This window comes from Rhopalosiphum padi, chromosome 1 (genome assembly GCF_020882245.1).
Source record: "Rhopalosiphum padi isolate XX-2018 chromosome 1, ASM2088224v1, whole genome shotgun sequence".
Classification (NCBI taxonomy): Eukaryota; Metazoa; Arthropoda; class Insecta; order Hemiptera; family Aphididae; genus Rhopalosiphum; species Rhopalosiphum padi.
Window position 1 is genome coordinate 62,401,360 of NC_083597.1, and position 25,279 is coordinate 62,426,638.

General features: G+C 31.9%; 1 protein-coding gene across 2 annotated transcripts; it reads right to left on the reverse strand.

Annotated features, from left to right (window-relative positions):
- Positions 1-55: 55 nt before the first annotated feature.
- Positions 56-25,043, reverse strand: LOC132918926 (uncharacterized). 2 transcript variants are annotated; one of them, XM_060980287.1, is made up of 10 exons: positions 24,819-25,043; positions 6,751-6,978; positions 5,517-6,638; positions 4,782-5,376; positions 3,363-3,634; positions 2,774-2,890; positions 2,174-2,450; positions 1,780-2,024; positions 929-1,131; positions 56-805 (listed from the first exon to the last, which is right to left on the reverse strand). In XM_060980287.1, the coding sequence occupies exons 2-10, from the start codon at positions 6,901-6,903 to the stop codon at positions 613-615; spliced, it is 3,177 nt and encodes a 1,058-aa protein (XP_060836270.1). In that variant the 5' UTR covers positions 6,904-6,978; positions 24,819-25,043; the 3' UTR covers positions 56-612. The 2 variants fall into 2 exon arrangements, with proteins under 2 accessions (XP_060836270.1, XP_060836276.1); XM_060980293.1 differs by having other exon boundaries at positions 6,751-6,981.
- Between the last annotated feature and the right edge of the window lie 236 nt (positions 25,044-25,279).

Here is a 25,279-nt window from a genome sequence, read left to right on the forward strand (position 1 = left end):
ATAATTAAAAATTTAAAAATATAGTAGGTAAATTGCATATCAAGTAGATTTTGCATAAAATACACAACGAGTATATTTATAATTTTCTTTTGATACAAAAATAATTGACAAAATAGAGAGCTTTTTTGTTTCATTTTTTTTCTTATACAAATAAATACTCATGTCTTAATATGTTAAGTATCTTATAACTAACAAAAATATATTTTAAATACTTAATATTTTAACATGGCAGATATTGGGCTGCAAATCACACTTTGCAACTACACAATAATATATATATATATATTATTTAAATTAGAATAATAACAGTTAATGAGCAAACATGTATACGCGTAGAGTATAATTAACAGTTGGGTTAGTAGGTAATAATAATTTATTCAATAGTGTCATTTTTATCCTAGAATCATAATAACAAACGTGAAAGAGCGGCAACGGGTTTTTAGCAACTACAATCATCATATTGTTATACTAAGAGTTAAGACTTTAAAAAAAAAAAAAAAAATAAAGAGTGTTGGAGAGAAAAGAATGATTCGGAGATTTTTTGACAAAAAAATTTGTTGACACTCGAAGGAAATAATTCAAAAACAAAACAATACAAAACATGTTTGTGCGTTAACATTTAGAGATCGTCGGATCACGCGGCGGCCGCATCTTGCGATCGGATAGCACGGCCCATGCGTCCGAGAACAGTTTATCGTCGTTGGCCACCAAAAACGACATGTAGCATATCTGCTTGACGGACAGGTCGGCGGAACGGGAACACACATGGCCATGCAGGATGTTAGCGCGTTCCAAGTCCAACCATCTGGTAACAATAATCCGGGACGTAGCACTCGATATGTAATAGGTGTGATGTGGTGCATGTGTGGTGGTGGTGGTTAAAGGTCGGTGGTTAAGGATAAGTGATTGTAGAGATGGTGATGGTTACCTTTTCAGCGACAACGGTCGGTCGGGCGACACTGTCACTCCGGTCGGACCCCACAGCCAGAACTCGAGTAGCGCCTTGCATTTGGACAAGGAGTTGGGCCGGTCCTGTCGCAACACTTGCGACAGACACACGGTCATCTCCCACGTGGGCGCCAGCAATCTGAGCACTTTCAGCATGATATCACAAAGCGAATCTTCCGCTTCCTGCAAAAACACGGAAGTTATATATATATTATTATATGAATCAGAAAGAATTATTATGACATACAAGAACGTCGTGCATTGTATATTATACTTTGCAAAAGGTGTATGTCTGGGTAGATATAAATTACCCCCCCCCCACTTCCTGTACTACCTCGTCATAACATCCTACCCCGGATCAGAAATCAAGACAACGATTGAGTTGCTACGAATAATTTTATCATATTATGAGATGCATATTGTATGTCAGCCAGAGAAGACGATTTGGTCTTTGAAATATTATGCTATAATATTAGTTTGCTGATGTTTTGGCGGGGAGTTGAGGGGGCTGATTAAACTGTTACTGTCACAAGTGTACGTTAACAACTCATTTATTATAACTACTACAACATACCTATATAATTTCCCATCGCATCTTATTCAATAGATTAAAAACGAACATTCCCTCCACCCAAATAACCCCATATTATATGGTGTGACCGATGACCGTTACACATTATTTTTCAAGTTGCGGTAAAGGTACACTCAAGCAGGATGTAACTGGGAAAAGGGTAACATATTTGAGTGTACCTAAAATTAATTGTCGAATCCCTCAGTAAATGGGTAACGTTTATAAAATAATAAATTTAACAAAAATTTACTTTTTTTTACCTGTAAATCGGTTTCCAGCTGCACCATGGCCACGGTCGGGTCGGCACCGAAACAGTTTCTAGTCACTACGAACGGTTCCAGGCTATACCGGTTCACGTCTGACGCCTGCAGGCCAATCAACAGATTGACAGTTTCCACTAGGATGAGACCGGCTTCCTTGGTGACGTCCGCGTACTTGGCGTTGTATTCTTTGCAATACGATTCGATGGCCTCCATGCGATGGGCATTCCACAGCGTAACGTAAACTGCAATATCGCCATTAACGGTTTTTATAAGTGTTAACACAATATTGGAAAAAAGCAAAGTAAAACAAAACGCCATTGAACCGATATGAGATCTACATAATGACCTTATATAGTTTTATATAAAAATAAATGTAATAATATATACAAACCTTTTTCGTTTTCGGCTCCTGGACTGTATTCCTTTTCCACACGCGTCACGAACTCCGTCACTTTGGTCATGGTAAAATGATTATTCAGTACGTTGTTTAGCTCAACCGGTTCTTCGGAAATGCTCAACACCACCGGCACGTCGTACCATTTGCCGTTGTAGAACGCACAACCAGCTTTTTGCAACCGACTCGTAGGATCTACGCGGAAACTGGACCATTCCAAGCTTTTCGTCTTCAACGCCATCAACTCTTTGGGTATTTTCGGACAGCTTGTCGCCTATATACGTGAAAAACAGTGACAGATTTAATACGTTTTATAAAATCACACTGCAACTGTCGGCCCTATATATATATATATGAAATCCAAAGTAGTATGATACATAATATACATACATTGGGGGGAGGGGGGGTGTTGAATCGCGAGTACTTCACTTCTGTACTCTGTAGTTTTACACATGGAAATGTAGAAATTATACCCATATAGACATTAAACTAGTTAGTATAAGGTCTATGATTATACCTATACACTGGAAGATCCTCGCGACAAACTACACCTTGTACAATAGTACTATTATGATTACGTATAGCGAAAGTAATTACCTGATCCAAGAGTTTGGTCAAAGCTTCGTGATTGGCGATTACGACGGCATCGTAACTCTCTTCGAGACTCTTATTATGTCCTGGCTGAGTGTTCCTAATGCTGTCTTCGGCTCCAAACTAAAAAAAAATTGTTTCGCATTAATAAAAGTAAAATGATTTTTTTTGGCGGTATTAAGATTAACTAAAAATGAACAGATATTTTGTTTTTTAAATCATTTTTAAGGACTTTTATCTTTAGTAAATATATTTTTCAACAATAAAAAAATGGGGGTATGTCCCTCATAACATTTTTCAATGAAAATCATTAAATTAACATTTGTATTTCATTAATTTTGTCAATATTTAAATTAAAATATTTTTAATACATTTAATAAATATATAATAATTCATATATATTTTTTAAAATATAAAATATTTATTAAATTTATCAAATAAGATATTTTTAAATAGAACTTATTAAATAATAATAAATAACTGTTTATAGTTAATTAATTAATTAATTAAATTGTTTTATAAATAATGTGTATATTTGGTGAATAAAACCTATGCAATATAATAATAATAATAATATTATACTATTGTAACTCACGTCGTCGCCAAACTGAATGGTCGGATATATCTCTGACTCGGTTTCGCTACCGTAATACTGCATTGACGTTAGTCGTGCCATTTCCGGCGAACTGTGGTCACACTCTGGTGCCGAAAAATTTACCGGTTCGTAAGCTTCGTCGGACGCGCTTGAATCACATGTTTTCGATGTGTCGGGGTAATCTGTGATTTCCGTGGACGGGACGGACTTTAGCGGCAGCTTTGCGACGGGCGGAAGACTTCTGGGCGGTGGTGGTGGTTTTGTAGGTCGTGCTGAAACATTATTTCAAACACTATATTATTATGCGCCTTGAGTGAACGGGACAACAAATTAGTTTGTTAAAAAATAATAATGTGGGTAGAATACTGCATAGAGAAAATAACATATTATCAGTAAATAAATAGTGAAACTATAGGTAATAAGTCAACCAATAGTTTTACATACTCAGAACACTTGAACATAAATAATACAAATAGGGTAATGAAAGAAGAATCAACATTAATTGAAAACGGGAAAGTTTATTTAAATTTTGTTTTAGGATGAAAATAATATAAGTAAATAATACTCTAAAATTACTTAATTTAAATACCTAAATTGCATGTTATTTCATAGTAAGATCGACATCGAATAAATATTATTATTAAATAAAAATATTCGAATTAGCATATCCTACTGACGTGAAGGTTGACCTAAATACTGTAAAGGTTATACTTAAGAAATGTTCAATTTTTCAAGAAAAATATTATAATGTATACGAGTTATTTGACTAAAAAGTAGAAAGGAATATGTTAATACTCGTAATTTTAATTTGATTAAAATTTGATAAAACAGAGTTAGGGCTATGTAAATTTTAGCTTATACGCAATTAAACAAAAATAAAATTTTGTTACGATTATTACGAATTAGGTCAACAGCTGATTGCATTATTATAATTTAAAGTTACTAATTAGGTAGCCATGTATAATTATATAATATTCATAAGTACATTATATTGTTGATATATTTAATTTATGCAATACAGGCATACACCTTAATGAATACATATTTAATAAGTTAGGAGGGAATGATTTTTTTTTTCAAAATAGATTATTTGGGTATAATATAGAACATACAATAAATAGGCATGGATAATAAATGATTTAAAATGTATTACACTTTGATTAAGAATGTAATAAAGGGAAATGAAAAAAATAAATACATTATTTACACATGAAAATAATTGCTGAAAGGTCAGATGATAACTAACAGATAACTAAATATGTGGTGGTGGTGCAGGTAGAAACGTACAACAGGATTTCTAAATAATTAACGATGTGCGGAATCCGATCATCAAACACGTTAGTTGATTAGATACGAATGACAAACATCCGATTCGAAGACCGGATACAGAAAAAATGTTAAATAGCATATCACACTAACCTGGATGATGGTTTGATAGTGCTTTGGCAGACGGCTCTTTTGTGTACAGAAGTCCGTCGACAGCGTAGTTATGAATGATTTCCACGGCGGATTTGTTGATGTCTAACGGATGAATAATTTCTAGCTTGGGCCTGGTAGACGGTTGCTGAGGTGTGGTGACCGTTGATTCCCGGCTGGGTATCCTTAGAAATTTCTTGATCTTAAGACCCACTTTAGTGGCCTTTCCGTACTTTTTCTTTTCGCAGGCGGGCCGTTTTCCGGGTAACAGGAGCGTGGACGATTCGCGCACCGATGAGTCACCATTGGAGGTGACAGTAGCCGCAGACGATGGTCGTTCCCAGTTACCACCACTACCGCAGTGTTGTGATTGTTCTTTTTCGATTTGTTCGCAGTATTCAGCTAACAGCTTACGGTTTGTGATGGTCACGTCATCGGGTCTGAACTCTTCGTCAGAAAACGAACTGTTAGCACTGTGGTAAACGAATTCAGCACACGTCTTGGCCGTTGTCAACGATGGCGGCGGCGGAGGAGGTTTTGGAGCTTGGCGTTTGATGCTCCTGGGACATTCGGGCGGGCTATTACTGGTAATTGAAGTCTAAAACAAAATTGTTTATAAATAAACGTAATATAATACAAAAAAAAAAACGGATACATTTTAGAATCAATTAATGTTGGGACCTATAAAAATAAAAATTACACTATAAAAAGTAGGAACAAGAATGATAGACGACTGACCTTTTTGATAGGCGTCCTTGGAGGTGTAGTAGAGGTGTCTCGCAAGGGCAACGAATGGTCTTTGAAGTTATGGAGGAACGATCGGTTCACTGGAGTTGTCGACGGGTCACCGGGTTCGTCGGAATCCGCTTTACCGTCGGGTTCACCCGCCATTTCTCTGCTGGTCAACAACGAAGAATCTTGCGGGTGATCCACGGAAGCGCTACTACCGATTAGTTTTAACGGTTCTGGTTTTTGAGATGAAGCCACAGCCAACTTCAGTTTGAAGTGCATAGTACCCATTCGTGGTACATTATTTCTCGTTTTGTATGGTGCCGTGCCACTGCCCGCTATATCGGCGTCCGACTCTCTCGTCGACGAGACGACTTCAGTGGTTTCCTCCACACCTCTTAATATTTCGACGGGTGCAACCGTTTCCGGCTGATGGACGAGTTTCGCTCTTGGGATTTCTGTGTTCGTCAACGTTAACATTGACGTCGGCAGCGGCGGCGTTGGTTTCACCTCTTCTTCTTCCGCCGGCAAACTGCACCGTCTTATATTTAAATATGGCTCGTTGGAATTGGCCACCAATGAGCTTCTGGTTAATGTTGGTTTTTTTGTTATCTCAGTCTTTCTAAGTTGAATGTTTTCAGTATCTTTTTTCTCGATTTTTTGTACCTCCTCGCAAGCTGTTTTGGCTACTGCGGCGGTGGCAGTAGCAGCCGTGGCAATCTCTTTGTTTTTTAGGAAGTTGAACACAAGCGATTTAGGTGATTCCCCGCTGAACGGCTGAACAGTGACCAGTGGCGGTGACTTGTTTTGTACCATTGGTTTTTTCACGGGTGATTTGTTGTCCGTCATCGCAGTTACCGCTACGATCGGAGTTTTTGCAACATTACCACCGGCAACAACCTTTTCGGATACAATTTCAGGTTTACTGTTTAGGTTCGTGTTGGCTTCGGTCAGTCTTTTGAGCTCTTCGTCGTCACCAGAGTCAATGAATTCCGAACCGTTTTCCTCGTCCGACGAATATTCTTCATCGGTCGAGTACTCTTCACCGCCATATCCGATGACTTCTGTCTCAACAATCGAAAACGAAACTTTCCGAGATTTGTCACACGAACCATTTACCTTCAATATACTCTGCGGTGAAAAAAAATGAGTAAGAAAATTTATTGTATAGAGTTAGGTACAAAAACAAATATACAACACTTTGAACTGCATGAGTGTATATTTGGCGTGGAGCTACATTTACCTGAGCTGGAGATATTTCCGGTAGTGGTTTGTAGTCAATATGTACCCGTTTGGGCTTCTCGGGGTGCTCCTCTTTCGGACGAAAACAATTTGAGCACAGTTCTTTTTTCCAGGCATTCTGTTTGAATCTTGGACACACATTTTCCGGTGACATTGTGCTTCATCAATTAGTTTTAAAGCAAACAACGATGATACATACGACTTTTTCAGATTTTTTATTTGCCATATCCTGCTAACACAAAAATAATTTTTGTAAAATAAACAGAAACAATACAACATTACATAATATTGTTTAAATCAGGACTAATTATGTATATAAATATATTTATTTATATATAGTCATGATTATATCTTGCATTGAGAACAATAATTGAGTCTAAAGAATCTCTTAAAAGTGTACATATTATTCAAGTCTTAACTTAACATAGTATTGTCAATTATATTCATTTATCTATGAATAAACAAAAAAATAGTTCGTGTAGGTTTCTATAGAATAATATTAAAGTATAGGCACCACTGAAATAAATAATAGAAAGCATGCATTTTCTGCAAACATTTTAAATATAATCACGGTGAAATGTATAGTATTTAATAGTTTTATAGTTCTTCTACACATTTACTTAATTTTCTAAGGTAGATTTTTATATTTAATCACCTTGAATTGAGTATAATTATTAGTATAATGTAAGTTTGATTTAATTTTTATTATTTTAAATAAAATATAAAATATAAATATATTAATAATAATGTAACATAAGTTACCTAATCACATAGTATGAAAATACAGTAATAATATATATATATATATATATATATATAAAAAAACGTTTTAACACTAGCTTACAAGTATTATAATGAGATAACATAATATTTATAGGTACATCATATAAATAAGATCAAATTAAATAAAAAATAATATTCCACTTTAAACGCACAAAAGAATAAAAGGTACAATCTGCAGCGTGAAGTTGTACCTATACTATATTTTCAGAATGTGATTGTATATGTGGTTATTGTATCAACATATAAAAAATCTCGACAGCTGATACCTACATGATTTTAAAGTATAATATTATAGTTAGTATTTTATAGTGAGAGTTTTTTTTCTAGAATTTATGAATAACTTTACATTTATTATCGTAATAAACACTTATGAAAACATTATTATTTGAAAATGTTCTTTCCTCCTGTCTTTCCTCTTTTATCTTCTATTTTTTAACAAAATTAAACCACTTAAACCGTGTAAAACCAAAACTAGAAGTAATGACTAATGACTATATTTATTACTATTTTTCACCGTTTCTAAAATTAGTAAATTAAGTCGTACAACGGGTGCTAATATTATTTTAATCGAATTAACTCTTTTATTTAAAATTTTGTATATTACATTTAACGAATAGCCTATATAGGTACGCCGCAACCATTTAAAAATGCTAACGTCTCGTGACTAACGAGTAGGACAATAAAAACCGAATACAGACGACTATTATTATTGGTTTTGGCAAGTGTCTTCATAACAAATGACGAAGATGGTTAAATGAGTGCTTTTAAAATAACGCCTAGTCATTTAGTTCAATAAAAATCAAATGTATTAGCAGGAGCAATAGCAATAGCAAAAGTTAAATAGAGCGCCGCGGCAGACGGATTTCGCCTTGAATATCCTACGCGCTCTTTAGAATATATATATATATATATATTATATAGTATAATAATAAGTAATAATAAAAATATCATGAGCTAATATAATTCGTTTTTTGTATTTATGATTTCTCGAAAACACAACGAGTCGACGAAATTCAACGCACTCGAGCATTTATTGCGGTGTATGTATTATACACTCATACGCTATACTATAATAAATAAGATATTTCTAATAAATATATTAAACTATAAGATAAATATTCCAAATGACGACGTTTCTCGTAACGCTGAGAAAGTCGATCTGTTAAAAATAATACGATGTCCACGTGTAATGCTGTGTATATTATACGTAAATTGAACAAGGTGGGGAAATGACTATAATAAAAATGTTTCCTGTTCACTATTGACATTTCAATGGCGATGGCGAACGGTTCCGCAGAATCGAAAGGGCAAACCGAATTAAAAAGTCGGCTGCTCGTATGTGTATAATAATATAGCGTACGGGCCGACGGAAACTGATATAGATTAGATGCTGCACCGTCAACGTAATGGCGTCGCTCTCCCCGCGCGACTATCGACGGCATATCCGTTAAAATACCTATATAAATAGGTACTATTCTATTGTTACAATAATACACTGTCCCCGTATTTCTTGTAATCGTGTGGTCCGCATTTAAATTTTTTTTTTTCATCAAACTAAATAAAATTGTTTAGATAAAACTATTTCACTATAGTCATTATTAATGACTCAATGACTCATTATGACCAAGCTTATAAAATCATCTTATCATTCTAATCCATTTACAGAATAGTAGAATATTTTCCACTATACGTATTTAGTATATTTTGGTGACACAATACGACGGAGATATCAATGTCGGTACACTAAAAATTAAATTTAATATAGTATAAAAACTGACGTGTTCTTTCGATTATTGTATAATAATATCATATTATTCATTATTAATTTAATATATTTATTAACTATAAAAGACACGCGATTCGGATAAATCATAGTTGCTGAAATATTTAATAATATTATAATAGAATAAAGATCGTTGACGTTCGAGCCCGAGCCGCCGCGTCTGCAGCAGCCAGCCATGTCACGGCCCAACAGTACACCTAACCTTGTGGCGAAACACTGCACAAGTGGAACCGCTATCATTGTATTGATAGTGCCCATACGTATATAATAATATTAAATTATTATACATATACAATACACTATACACAAAATGAATCGAACGGGCGCAATACCTGTAGAAAAAATTTGACTATTCGACTATTCAGGATTGGCAGCGATCGAGATACATCATTACGAGCACAAAAAAAACCCGGTAACAAAATAGCTTGAAATTCATCAAAACTGCCGCATAATACGCTGGAGACGAATTTTTTTTTTTTGCGTTGATACCGATCCGCATGTGCGCAGCTAACCGCAAAGCCTGTAGACGGCGCGGCAATTACGTTGTAGTATACGGATATAAATATACAATACACACATAATAATATATATTATACTTGTGTACAGGCCAGCTGAAAATCCAATATCGTGGGTGTGTCGTCGCCGCGGAGACGCGAGGGGAGAATTTGAAGTCCGTATGGGTGACGTGACGGGCGTTTTTCAACGAGATCGATCACTGATTTTCCAACAACCAAATAATACTATGTAAAAACAATTGCTCCCCGCGCGATGTTTGTTATTCTAGACGCAAAACGAATGAAAAGAAACTCGTATGTATACCCTAGTCAGCCCGCCCGATGTTTTACCTATAAAAACCACGCCATGTCGAGTCGTGTTGCCACTTGTCATGACATGTCTAATTCCCACTCGGTGTTCAATTGACAAATTCTCAAAACTATTTCTTCAAAAATTGTAAAACGTATGGTATAATTATTATAAGCACTAAATGCACGAATCGAAGATGAAAACCGATTGAAACACAAAGAAACAAGAAATCAAAAGGACCTTGAATCATCAACAACTATATGTATTATATATTATTAGTTATTAGTGTTATAGTGACCGTCCATGGCTAGACTTTTATGTCTCCCGGGGAACCTTCAATGACTACTCGAATGAGTAGACTGCTATTATAACATAATTAATTTGACCTATACATATAGAATACTATACCAATTTAAACTAAAAAATTTAATCGATTTTTATGGATATTTGTTGTTTGTCGGTGTTAGGTTTTTTCAGTATTTTAGTGTGAATATATAATTTATAATACAATAAAGTAAATTATAATAACAAACATTTTAAACACTGCACAAAACACAATAAACAAAATCACATATGATTACATATTATTGCAGCAACTTGAAATAATGCTGCTAAAGAGAAGAATTAAAATACAAGTTATTGTAGGTATATAGCTGTTTGCCTGTTTATAACGATGTATTAAAATAATGAAAGTAATCAAGTATATTATCATTGATTATATAGTATTTATAATCAATGATATTATGTAAAAATGTTTTCCTCACTTATCGAAGGTCCGCCCGTTGTAAAATGTAACTGTTTAAATGTAAGTACCTATACAAATACCGATATTAAACTGAATTAAAAACAAAAAATAGCCGATTAATTATAATATGTAGTGTTGACTAATTGTCATTATTATAAAATTAAGTTAAAACTATGACCATTATTACACGACTGATATCAGACACGCGTATGTCTATATAATAATACTAATATTAACCACTTAAATCGAAATATTACAAGGCCAGATCGTGTTGGGTTAGGTACGCGTTAAAATAACTTCACGGGACCAGGAAAAATGTCTATATTATTTAAAATATATAATATAATAATTTTAATATGTACACAAAACACAAATATACTTAGCATAATCTAATGCTCGTCGAAAATAAAATAATATTATCATAATCGGCCAAACAAGATATCTTTTACGTAACTTCATACTATATAGAGATTACTAACAGTAAGAAACTGTAGTAACGTGTATAAAGGACAAGTGTATTATATTATATACCTAGCAGTAAATATTAATTAATATTAATAGTATACGCGTACGAAACCGTTTAATAACGTCGTCGTCGCGTAATGGCCTGCATAAAACGTTAATTGGAGTTGAGCCCGTGTGGATCATAAATTCCGACGATGATGTCGGTTTAAGCGATTTCCGAACCGTTTTCTTGAGCGCGTGCGACCATCACCGATGCAATAATCATTATAACTGTCGCAATTATTATATACAACAGTAGTAAGTCTCTAAACGAGTGCCAATAATGAACACGGTAGATTCCGACCAACAGGCGTAACGGTTTTGCAAACGCAATCGTACGCGGCAACAACGCAAAAAAAAAATGTTTATAAAAAATAACCCAGCAAGATTCCGCAGACTTTTAAAAAATAAAGTAAGCCAATATGCTCGTAACAGCGTCTCTCTAGTACAAGAATATAATAAACATTTAACGATAATATTGATAAATATAATTGATATACGCACCACACACAACTGCACACTGCAATTATACATTATACCAACGCCGGATGCGATTTAATTGCGAGTTCCTATTATCTGTTATATACTGTACATGTGTATTGTACTGAGTGGGGAGCTGAGTTTTAGTGTTTTATACATGCGTCGGACATGTATAATATATTATATTTTATTAAACTGATGAAAAGCGCTGCACGCGATGACAACGAATTCCGAAAAGACCGTGTCAAATATTTCGTGTGCGAAGTATTCCACAATAGTAATACATTAATTTGTTGTCTGTATATATATATATATAATAAATAATACACAATAAGAACTATATCTATTTTATATTTTTATATAAGGACTATAATATTATCTTCGATATTAATTCCTTAGCATAAACATTTATTATAACTGAAAAAACAATTTGTTCGAATTTTGAATTAAGTACGTCAACATTTTCAAAAATATAAGTTCATTAAATTACCAAATAATCAACAGTAAAAATTGGGGTTCTTATTTAAAAAGCAGAAGTTTGTATCGCCACGAGACACTCGTTAAGTAGCACAAAAAATCTTAAAAATTTGAAAATGTGGGTTTTAACTTTAAAGTATATTTAAAAATTAGAAAAATTAGAATTTGAATAAATTATATATGAAAATTGGAATGAGTATGTGTTCGGAGAATTATCTACCCTTTATAGTGTATTGACTGGTGACTATAAAAAAACTGCACGCGAAACACCTCTTATTGTGTCATCGTGGAAATCTACTATACGGCCCATCAATTGATTATGATTACGCGCGATGATGTCGACGATTATCCAGAAAATGTGCCTGGCCGGCCATGCGGATCGGTCCGATCTTAGGTTCTCACACGAATACACGCACACCACGCAAGCATCGTTACAATTATTATAGGCACCACGTATAGTTATTATAGTATTATTGTAATGATGCCAACGCGATTTTCGTTTCATTCGACACGGCGGCTATATTCATGTAGTGTTTTTTTTACCATCAAATATAAGACTTAACCCGACAACGACGATAAGTAATATATTTTATTTACCAACGATATATTACACACCACTTTCCAAAGTAGATTACACAAAGAGAGAAGGTCTATTATAATTTATAACACATCCCCGCGTATGGGTAGCGCACGAGAAGAGCATCATACAATAATGTGATATTTTTATATCATATCATATGTTATTTCTTAAATTATGTATGTGAAGGAGCGAATAAGAAGCGGCGCCGGTCGTGGGAACAGCGATGGACACTTAACACGGAGATAATATTTCAAGGAAGACGGTGAGGCGTAAACTATTTATTTTTTTAAGTTATTGCGGTGTTGTGTCCGCTCCCTATAACGACGGCACTTGTATCGAATGCGCAACGTTACTATACGTTAGTATTATAACCACAAAAATCCTGTCGCTTATAATGTTATAGTGGCACAGTCGGTACAGAATTATAGGTAAGGTAAGTTACGTATCCGCCGCTGTCGCTACAAATCGAGTAACACGACATTTTATAATATATTATTGTCTGATGTCTATATACTCGAACAGGTGGTGGTTAGCATGGTACATTTAAATACGACCATCACGGGCACTGCACGCCGAGATTATTTTCATATACTTATATGTATCTAAGTGCATACAATTAGTATTACCTATATATGGATACTATACTAGTGTAATAATACTAATACAACCCAACCGTACGTAATAATTATTATTGTTGTCGACGAGTATACCGAAAAATGATGTCCTACCACCGTTTCCGATACGAAAGAACAATTAATAATAATAACAATAATATAATTTACGTAATAATAAGTCTGGAAAGGGGATGAAATATTATGGACATTATTTTAGAACAGTTTAATAAAAGAATCAACCAGTGTATCAAAACTTTATAATATACAGGTACAACGGAACATTGCATGGGAGTTGGTTACACTAAATGGTGATCCACAGTTCCACCCAATCGGTACGTACGTAAAGTACGTTTTTTATAACTGCAATAATGAAAACAATATATAGTACATTAATACAAGGAAAACAATTAAAAACAATTACGATAATCTCGGCTAACTCGTTATCATAATATAAAATACAATATTTTCATTCTTAGAGTCTACGGCTCGACGTCATAATTTAAGGAGGAGATAACAGAATAATATCACAATAAATAATTATTGTTAGCTATATGGACACGAAATGCAGAGCTCGTAGCGTTGTAATAAATGTGCTATTCGTAAAACCGAGTAATACGACATTATCGACATCATAAGTTTGATTGTAATACGCTATCAATACATACAAATATGTTAATTGTTATTTAAAAGAGTATCTGTACACAGTGGGCCAAACTTGCATCAATTGATATTGATATACAACCAAATATTAATATTATTATACATAATATATGATTACTGGTTACAAGTTCAACGACTTCTAATTGAATTTCTCTTTCAGACGTTATTAAATGGATACAAACTCTTTATATAAATATAGTAGGTACTACGATACACAGGAATAAATATCTCATAAAATATAATAAAAAGATTTTGGGATCATTGAATTGCAATACATAAGGTGCCAGCAGACAGCAACTAATATATTATTGTATATATTTATTATTTTATTAACATAAAATATTTTATAATACGTAACGCGTCTGCCCGTATTTCGTTTGGTCTTAATTTTACAACAACGGACTGTTCTTTGTTAATATATTATAATATTATTACTTGTAATTATATTGTCTATATTATTATATATGGCTACATATTTTGTGTATACCAAATAATAGATTTAGTAAAATATTAAAAAACGACGAGACGTAGGTAGGTAGTAGGTACTTAAGCACTTTTGAGTCTAATAAATTAGTATAATATTATTATTTATTATGTTTTAATTGAAAGCAATTGAACAAATGTTCTAGTTAATAGAAATAAAAATTAAGCTACGAATACAATTTCGATTTCATTGTTACTCTGATCTCTAACAATACACAAGTCTCGTCAAAAAAAAATAATTAAGATGTATACATTATAATTTATAATATATAGTATGAGTATTTTTGTTTCTCATGATATAAAAATTTAATAGTGTAAACGTATCATAGACATTATTTGCTGGTTTAATTTATCTAAACGAAACTTTCAGTAATAATTTTCATAAAAAAAACGCTAAATTTGGTTTCGAAAACATCTTATGACTTATGAGCAACAATAATAAAATTAACGAAAAATATTGTGAGTTTTCGCGATGAGTTGTAATTAATTTTAATAATTTTTACACAAATATTTTCACATGCGAGACACAAGACACGTCTTGATCCATTGTTTTGATTTTACGTTAGAAAACCTGTTTGAAGCCCTCTATTTTTTCATTGAAAATCTTGTCATTCACAATACAATTGTTAGAAAGCCGACGAAAGTGACCGGGCGGACGACTCGTGGCCAGTTTTCTTGGCCGGTGACTGGTTGTGTACCTCTAACCAAGTTGCAATTAATTTAGCCACCTTTGTATTTTCTGTTGCACACACTGTATAGTAGTATAACAGTATCAAGTTCTGCGTGTATACCATGGATAGGGTAATATTGTGTTAGTACATTTTCGTGTTTGCAAAATCTTTAATAAATTCATTATCCAGTCCCGATCATGGTCATCGAATTGTGGTTTACTTTCCTTAGAATAATTCAAACGGACACTTTATAAAACGAGTTAAGTAATTGGAATTTTCACTTTTATAATTAGTAGTTACTTAGCTGGCTTGGTACGATGTTGTGAACATAAAAATGAAAGTTTGGTATATGCAAATAATGTACTTAAGTAATAAAAATAATCATTGTTAATTTTTTTTTTAATTTATATAAATTATTTAACGTTAGTATAAGGCTTAACATTTAATTATACATTTTAGAACTAATAATGCTATTGAGATTGTGAGTACCTGTAAGTTTCTTACGTAGATGAAACAAATATTGAGGTCAAGTAAAAATGAAGAAAGTAAAATGTAAAAACAAGTTGAGTTCAGAAAATAATAAAGCACTTAATACTATATACATTTTAATACAGTACATACGTGTTTTGTGTAGCTACATACAAATAAATATATAGATAATATATTATCATATATATTTTCGCACTTAATTTTATTTAGTTTCACAGACACAAGAAATGGAAAAATTAAATTAACTTAATTTAACTACTGTTTTTAGAACAATGATTACTCATTCTATATCGTCATATCGATGAATGTTCCGACTAACTCAGTTTAGCCAATTACGGAGTATAATATTATATATATATTATAATATTATTCACCAAACCCACTTTTCGCCTACACTAAATAGGTATTAGCAAATGGCAAGTTGTCACTAATAGTATATGACACCTAATCGCATATCTAATATAATAACCACTAATATACAACTTTACACTAATATGCGTTTACTGAAATTAATTCCTGCCATGTTATGAAAAACTACAAGCAGTATACAAACTATCCACATTAAAATGTCTAAATATTTGTTTTTTTAATACGTTTTTCGTTGTATAGGTAACTATTAATGTTAACGTATGATGTACATTTTTACACGATCCTATCGCGGATATGCGCCATTCGTGAATGTCATTTGATCTAAGTAGTACACAAAGTTTGGACTGTTAAAATATCTCATGGTATACTTTAAACACACCAAACTCATTAAACCGGACAAAAACGTATATAACTTTGCCAAAGTGCACTAATGATCTAACTAAACTTTATTCGCACAGTTTGAGTACATGCACATACATAAATATCTACATTTCGCGTTTATGTCAGGAACTTAAAGAGTCCACCTGTATACAATATACATAATATTATAAGACCGGACCAAACGTTCAAAGATGTTTTGCCAGAAAACGCGATTACACATAATAAATGATAATGAACTCAACATCTTAAATTGTTTTACAGCTGCTGTTCGGCTGCAAGTTTCCGAAAATACGTCAAAAACATCACGTACCTATAATGAAGAATTGTCGCCAAGAGCATTTTAGTAAGTACATATTATTATTAATATACAATATTATATTACGTATGAATGACGACGATATTAATAATAGTGATAGTAATATCGTGCACAGGCAGTTAGACAGATGACAAAGTTTTTAAGCTTACGCATTATATGTAGGCCGTGGCGACGAAATAATGCGGTTTTGTTAAATATAAAATATAAAGAAGCATAATAACAATTAATATATATATAATATAATATATGCACCTATGCAGCCAGCTACAATATATACCACCTAGTAAACGTTTTCCAAGAATCGTTTCAGGAACCGTTGTCACGTTATTTTATACGCTGCAATCTAATATAAAATATAATAGCGTACGAGTATCACAAACGTTTCGACCAGTCTATTATATATACGAGTACAGTATTTAATATTTATACATGCATAATGACATGATAATGTACATATTATATATTGCTAGCGTTTTATGAAAACGTTTTTACCTCCCCTGCCCACCCGATTCAGTACGATTGACTATTTTACACACATAAACAGACGGACCGTATAGAATAATAATGATAATATATATATATATATAGTAGTATATATATATATACTATAACAACTATAGTCTATAATATATATAAACGCTAGCTACTTCTACAATCCAGACCCACACACACATACACACTTGCGGCGGCGGCGTCAACGTCGCGGTATATATGACTTGTACGTAATATTATAGCTGCAGTAACACGTCGGACTAACCCAGTGAGCGAGAATGTTCCGTTATATATATAAACCGGTACCATTCACGTGTATATATACAAGCAGCAAACACTGTAAATCTCTAAAAGGACCATTATTCCGGATTGTCACGGTGAACAATACGTATATAACATGATGTATATATAATGATCTGTTACAGGTGTATCTATATAATATGTTATATACATTTTTTTCATGGTACATCCCCCAGCAATTCGGCATACAGGTCGTTATTTGTTTAATATATTAAAAAAAAGTAAAATATCGTGTTCTTTGTTTTTCTCTAATACAGCTTCGAATCCGCGGTATAAAATGTGAATAGAAAATAACAGCAAAAATAAAAGCGAAAATAAAACGTAAATCAATCTTCACATCTTCACACGACGTCGTCGATCATGCTCGCCGTTATATGTGTGTGTAAATGTAATTACATACACAAATACACAATATGAACCGCGCGGGCACACACATATAGGTACACATTATTAAAATTTTTCTCAAACGAGTGTATATATAATATATTCTATACTACACGAGAAAGAAACAATAGAAAACACGCGCATTTTGTACTTAATTATTTTATCTTATTGTTTTAATGAATTTTTGAGAAGTGCAAGCGATATATTATACTTTATTAAATCATTAATTTACGACGAATAAATGGAACTAAAGCTGCAGTAGTGTAGCGTTGCGTATTGCCTTCGTCTGCGCCGTCGCCGCGGCAACAAAGGAAAAACGATTCACCCTCCGAGACCGATCGTCGTCGTATTATAGGGGGACGAAAAGACTTGAACGCGCACATTTGGGGTGAAAGCCGCCGCCGCCGTCATCTCCTCGCCAGACCATCCCGCGAGTCCTACCGTAACATGAGAAAAAAAGCCCTTTCCAGACACGCAAACACACACACCCATAAATACTATATAATATATATACTACAATACTACATATATAGTACACCTATCGTCGAAATATAGCTCCTTCAAATATTTACGGTTAGGTTTTCGTCGGGTTAGGTTAGGAAATACCATGTGTTGTTTACAATTTACCCTATAATAATTAGAATCGGAAACACTAGAATTGATTACTTGGTCGGTCGAAAAATGTGCATACCATTTATAAAAAAAAAAGAAAATAATAAAAACTTACTTCCACTGGATAAGTAATACATTTTATGATTATTTAACGATCTCGATTTGTATAAGATATAAACAACCAACACAGAATATTATAATATCCTACAGGTAGTTTCAGTTAACGCATAGAAATGTACAAATGCATATAGCATATGTAAACAGTAAACAAACACACACACACATATATATATATATATATATATATATATATACAAGCATTGGAGCATATTTATCATTACAACGCCACTACGCAAATAAAATTAACTACATAGTGTAGTTAACACAAATAGCGTATTAATATTGTAAATTAATGTTATATAAACTTAAAACAACATAGTACCTAGTGTTCGAAATGAAAATTAAAAAAAAAAATTGATAGGACTTTGTACCTGTTGTTCGAAAGGAACCGAATTAAACGAAATATATACGTGTTCGAGTTCTGGATAATTGTCTTGAATTCTTGATAATGAAAAATAAAGTATTTTTTGAAACCTGATAAATTAACTAATTAATACAGTGACCTGTATACTGTTTGTGTATGTCGGTATACATATATAAACATCTCGTACGTTCGATAAATGTATAAAAAGAATAATAATACAATATAAACATGGACCATAAACAATGATTAAATGTCGACATTTTAACTGAATTTATCAATAAAACAATATAATATTTAATTTATAATTGTGTTATATAACTGAAATTAAAAATATACTCATTTTCAAAATAACTATGAAATGTTTTTGTTAATTAACTGAAAAAAAACTTATCTATGGTAAAGTACCAAAATTATAAGCACAACGACATTCATGTGGCCAATATACTATTAAACATGTATCTAGATAATAAACTGTTTCTGTTTACCCACGTTTTATGTACTTATAATAATGTGTGTTCGATGTATATAAAACCTACAATAAATCTTTCTATTTGAATGAACTATAATTCGTTTAAGTAATTGTTTATACAGTCCATTAAATGTATTACCTATCCTACCCTACTCTTTCTCAGTCATTCATTATTACTAGAGCCCAAAACTTGATGTAAAAATATAATAAAAAATTAATGAAATAATATTTAACATTTTTATTTTACTGTAAAAAATATTAAAATAAATTGATAACGATAAGCATTGTTTTATGATACAAATCTCATAAATGAATTAAATAAAACTATATATTATAGATACTCCAATTAATTATAATAATTTTTTACACTTGAAAAAATAAATATAGTATACACTACTTTATAGTGAAATTTTTTCTTTAGTCATAAATATATTTCTATGAATTATTGAAAGCAATACGATAATATATTATGTTATTTTTTTTTTAAATATTTTATAGAATAATGTAATACAATAAAGTGTAACTTTAAACAAGAAAAAATTCAGATCTAAATATATAAGAAGTAGAAAAAAGAATAAAATGCAAAAAAATGACTGTAAAACATAAAACTCTCTAAAAAGGAAGAAAATTCAAAATACAAATAAATTGAACTATTCGATTTTATATTCTATGAATTAAATTTCTATAGAAACAAGCAACGCATTATAAGTAAAACTGTAAAAGAAACAAATACAATTGCATAAAATTCCGGGTACAAGTCATTACTTAAACCAACCATTGATAAAATAATGTATCTTGTGGATATAAATATATAATGTATATACAGATATTTAAGTGATAAAAATTAATTTAAATTTTAATGCAATAAAACATTTCAATTGAGAATTTGTGAATGTAAAAACAAAAGAATAGTTATGATAAAACAATTCAGTTTATTTTTACTAACCTTAATATCACAAAATAAATTACAATTAAAACAGATGTTTTATTTTTTTAAATTTGGAAATGTTCGAATAAAGAAAGCGGAATTGATTATCTTTGATACTTAATATCATATGGTACTGCATCGTTATTTTAAATTTCTAAAACTAAAAATTAGAGTAAATTACGATCTTCTTTTGTAATGATATTTTACGAGTAAAAAAAAAGATCATGAATAGTATGTAATTTAAAAATAAAATACTTGCTTGTTAAAATATGTTTAAAGCACACGATAAACATGATTAGACAATTATTACTGATTGTTGTATACAAAAGTTAACACGATTTTCAATTGGTTCAATGATCTAAGTGTCACGAAAATTGCCTCAATCACGTATAAATTGCTAGTATATGTATGCATTGTTTTCGTGAAATATTTAGAACACCCTGTACACGATGCACGAACTATACATTGAAAATATTAGTATTGACATGAATTAAGACACGAAAAATGAACGTGGTGTTAATTTCCCCACACGTACACGTCATGTAGCTCATACTATTAGGCACATCGTTCTCACGACCCAACTCTTACATGTTACTACATTATGATTATATATTCATATTTTCTAAATATGAAAACATTGCAGCGAGAAATCTCGTATGAAGCTTATTACTATAAATATGAACGATTTTGAATAAGATCGATACAAGCAATAAACAAATAGAATTCTATGTTTACAATTTAAGTACCTATATAAAACACAGTCCTCGTAAAAATCATGGGATGCCATATTATGACAACATGTGGCAGATATACACGAGAGCGTTAAGTCAAACCTCTACGGAGAAAAATAAAATAGTGTACCTATCTAATACCTATCCACTTTTTTTTTATTATTATTATTATTGACTGTGGGCATTCGATATCTTTCACTATTAAATATAGTGTTATACAATGTGTGAGTAAAGTTACAGCTACTTAAGTCCATGTATATGCATACGTCATTTGCTTGATATCCTTGTTTAAAAACTAGTTGAAATCAATTAGATGCTCATCGACAAATTAATTTTATGTAAATATTTAAAAGTTAAAATCAAAGTAAAAGCATCACGAGTGAAGGGCTTTTATTTACTAACAGATAACTAATCAAACATTTAGTATTATAGTCACACATGCTAATTAATTATATTGTTGAATATTATTAAATCAATTATTTACATATTATTGTAATAAAAATAAAAATATATAAATGAATATACATAATACACTAGGTTAAAGCGCAACTTACTTTAATAATACGGGTTGTATTGTAAATGTTGTACAGAACACTGCAATTATTGATGCATATTATTATGTGTTTATTATTAACTATTAAGTATTAACTATCTTCTGAATAAATGACTCTATAAGAGTCTAAGTTATAGTAAAAACAATAAATTAAACAACAGCACAAATCAACTACGTTAATATATTTTGACTAAACGATAGAGATGAAGCACCCAGAATTTATATTAAGATTATTACACTATTTCGTAATATTTAAATAATAATATGAACATTTATAAATATTATAATATTAACTATTCTAGTTTTTACGCATACTGATTTAAATTACATAATATAAGACACAGGTACTATAATACGTGGGATACTATTGTTTGTCTGATAAACACGCACTATATACATGAGTACATGATATACTTAATATATAACGTAGCATTATGAACTGCAGTCTGCAAGTGTCTGCACTCTGCAACGATGTCTTGTCATAAAATGAGAAAATAAGACTCATGACACTTAACAAATATTGATTTTTGAGCTTAAGTGCATGCTTTAGTCATTGAATACACAATATTATTAATCATGCATTCTAAGTGTAAACAATTAAAAATAAAAAGTAAACTACTTAATACCTAGATAGGTTTATATAAATACCTAAAATAGTTTTTCCCTAAAATAGTTAATAATAATCTCAATAGGTTTTAAATATTTTTAAAAATATACTATAAAGTCACAATGGGAATTCAAAAATTATTTATATAAGTAACTAAACGGACAAACAATGCATTTCAAATTTAAATTTATTGTAATATAATGAAATATCAATAACGAATTTCTCAATTTTAATTGTTTTTAATTTTATTAAATTATAACTTAATTATGATATTTCAATTAATTCAATTGAACAATCATAAAATATTAAAAATATAGATAAAAAAATCTGGATATTGCCGATTACTGTTTTAAATTACACTTGTCATTCTTAAATTTTGTTCAATAATACACGATGATAATGTTTAAAATATGAATATATTATATATATATATATATATATAATATATTTATATTTTTTTACGTGATGAATTATATTCTATAACAGCGGTCGTCAACGTTTTAAAACTCACGGACCACTAAGTCCATAACTCTAAATTTTGCGGACCACTTATACATAATACTATAAAACTTATACAACTAAATAAAAAAGACTATACATACAAAGTTAATAGTTTTATACTATAAGACTATAATTAATTTATAAATTTATATATGTGTACACTGTATATAAACTAATAATAAAGATTTATTTGATTTATAAAACAATTTTTAAAGTTTACTTATTACAACAAATTTAAGTTTAATATATTATATTAGTAAAGTATTGAACATTTTTAATGTGAATGTGATGTTTGTTCTTAATTTTTGTTTTGAATAATTTTATGCATATTTGGTTCTAATGAAGTTATAGCTAAGCGAAGAGTTCTACTTATTTCTAGCCGGGATTGGTACCGAGTTTTAATTACTGCCACCGATGAAAATGATAACATGCGATAATGATGATTACATTATTACGGGTTTAATTTTATTTTACGTTTATCTAATATGAAACTACATGAAATAATAAATTATACTTTTTTTCGTATTTATTGTACAACACACGCTCGCTATTAGGTTGATATAAAATAAGATTGCAAATAATGTTTAATTTTTTCCGACAATAAACAAAATTTACTCATGGACCACCAAAATTTTCTTACGGATACCGGTTGGTGACCGCTGTTCCATAATACTAATGCCGAGCAAAATGTTTATCAAACGATATTTTTTAGACCGTATTATCGTATTACTACTACGAGCTCTATAAAGGACTGCACCCTGCACGTGTACCATCATCGGACATAATAAAACAATATAAATACGATTCCACAACAGTCTTGTTAAACGACTTTTGTCATTATTCAAGTGTAGATAAATTGAACACATGAATTCATTATATTATTTATTATTAACAATATCGTCCATTGGGCAAGTAGCGACGGTCAGACATCGGCTCGAATGAAAGTAAAACACGATATCGAAGAAACACATCTTTATTGTTCAAAAACAGAATTTTTTTTATAAAATCTCACCGCACCCGATGAATGCAGACCCCAAAAAATGCGACGATGCCTCAGTCTACACATTAAATCGTTATCTCCAATAAAAATCGCCTTACCTCTCCCATTGAGGGCCGCATACCTACTCTCATTTCAATAATGTGTGCACCGTCTCGTTGGCAATAATAATAAAACGACAACAATAACAATGAACCGTAAACAGTATAACACGCCGTGTAACACACCTCCATACAATATATATTATTATTTATTAGTTATTACACATATACAATCATCAGGCGGTACATCGTACGTATGTATATAATGATAATACTATAATAGGTACACTTACCTATTTATTAAATATAATATAATAGGTATACAATAATTGAATTATACAGCGACGTGAGAGACTATAAGTAATCCACCATCAAGGGCTGGGGTTTCGTGTTAGAAAAACTAGGACGCGGAAGACTGGGGTTGGAAAAAAAAATGTCTAATCGAATCATCCGATTAAGGGGCAGCGTGTGTATCGTAATTATATTATATTATTATACGGGTATCGTAGGTTTCGTCGTTTTTTCATCATTATGCATACACTTTTTTCCATAGGTTTCTCATATGTAGAAACTGTGGCGGCGGCACCAGAATGCGGTCAAACGGGTTTTGCGCGCCACCGCCGCCCTACCGGTGGATGAGCGGCAGTGGCGGGAACAACGTGCGGGTGGTACGCCAAACCATCCCGTGAGAAATAGTAAAACGACGTCTGCCTAACCCATTCGTACCTCCTCACAACCCTTCGGTTGCACCACCAAGACGGAACTCGGTCGTTGTTATGTTTACTAAAAATTTAATTAACGAGTATTTATAACACGTAAGTAGGTACTTACTCGTGTATAAATCTTGCCGAACTGTGAATCCTCAGGTGTTCGACAAATCGATTTGTAGACTAGAGAAGGACGACGATAAAAAAAAAACCGTCAATTACACGAAAATACTAATATTATTATCGTTTAAACACGCGTAATCACTAAAACAATAACAAAAACACGTTGGGATAACAATCGTCAGACACACAACCGACCGTAATAAGTGAGAACGCGTACTGACCGAAACTGGCAAACGTCGAACGGTCGAACAGTAGAAACGTGAACGGTCTTGCCGCGACGCGCCAGCTGTTATTGCATGACGGTTTCGTCGCCATCTAGTGGTCCGTGCGATGCCTTACGCAGGTACAAACCGGTTTGCACAAGCCTCACGGTATTATTAAAATTTTAAACTTACTGTTATACGGTAACGTCTGTAACAACTATGATAAATGATAATATTGTTTAAAAACCATGGATCTATC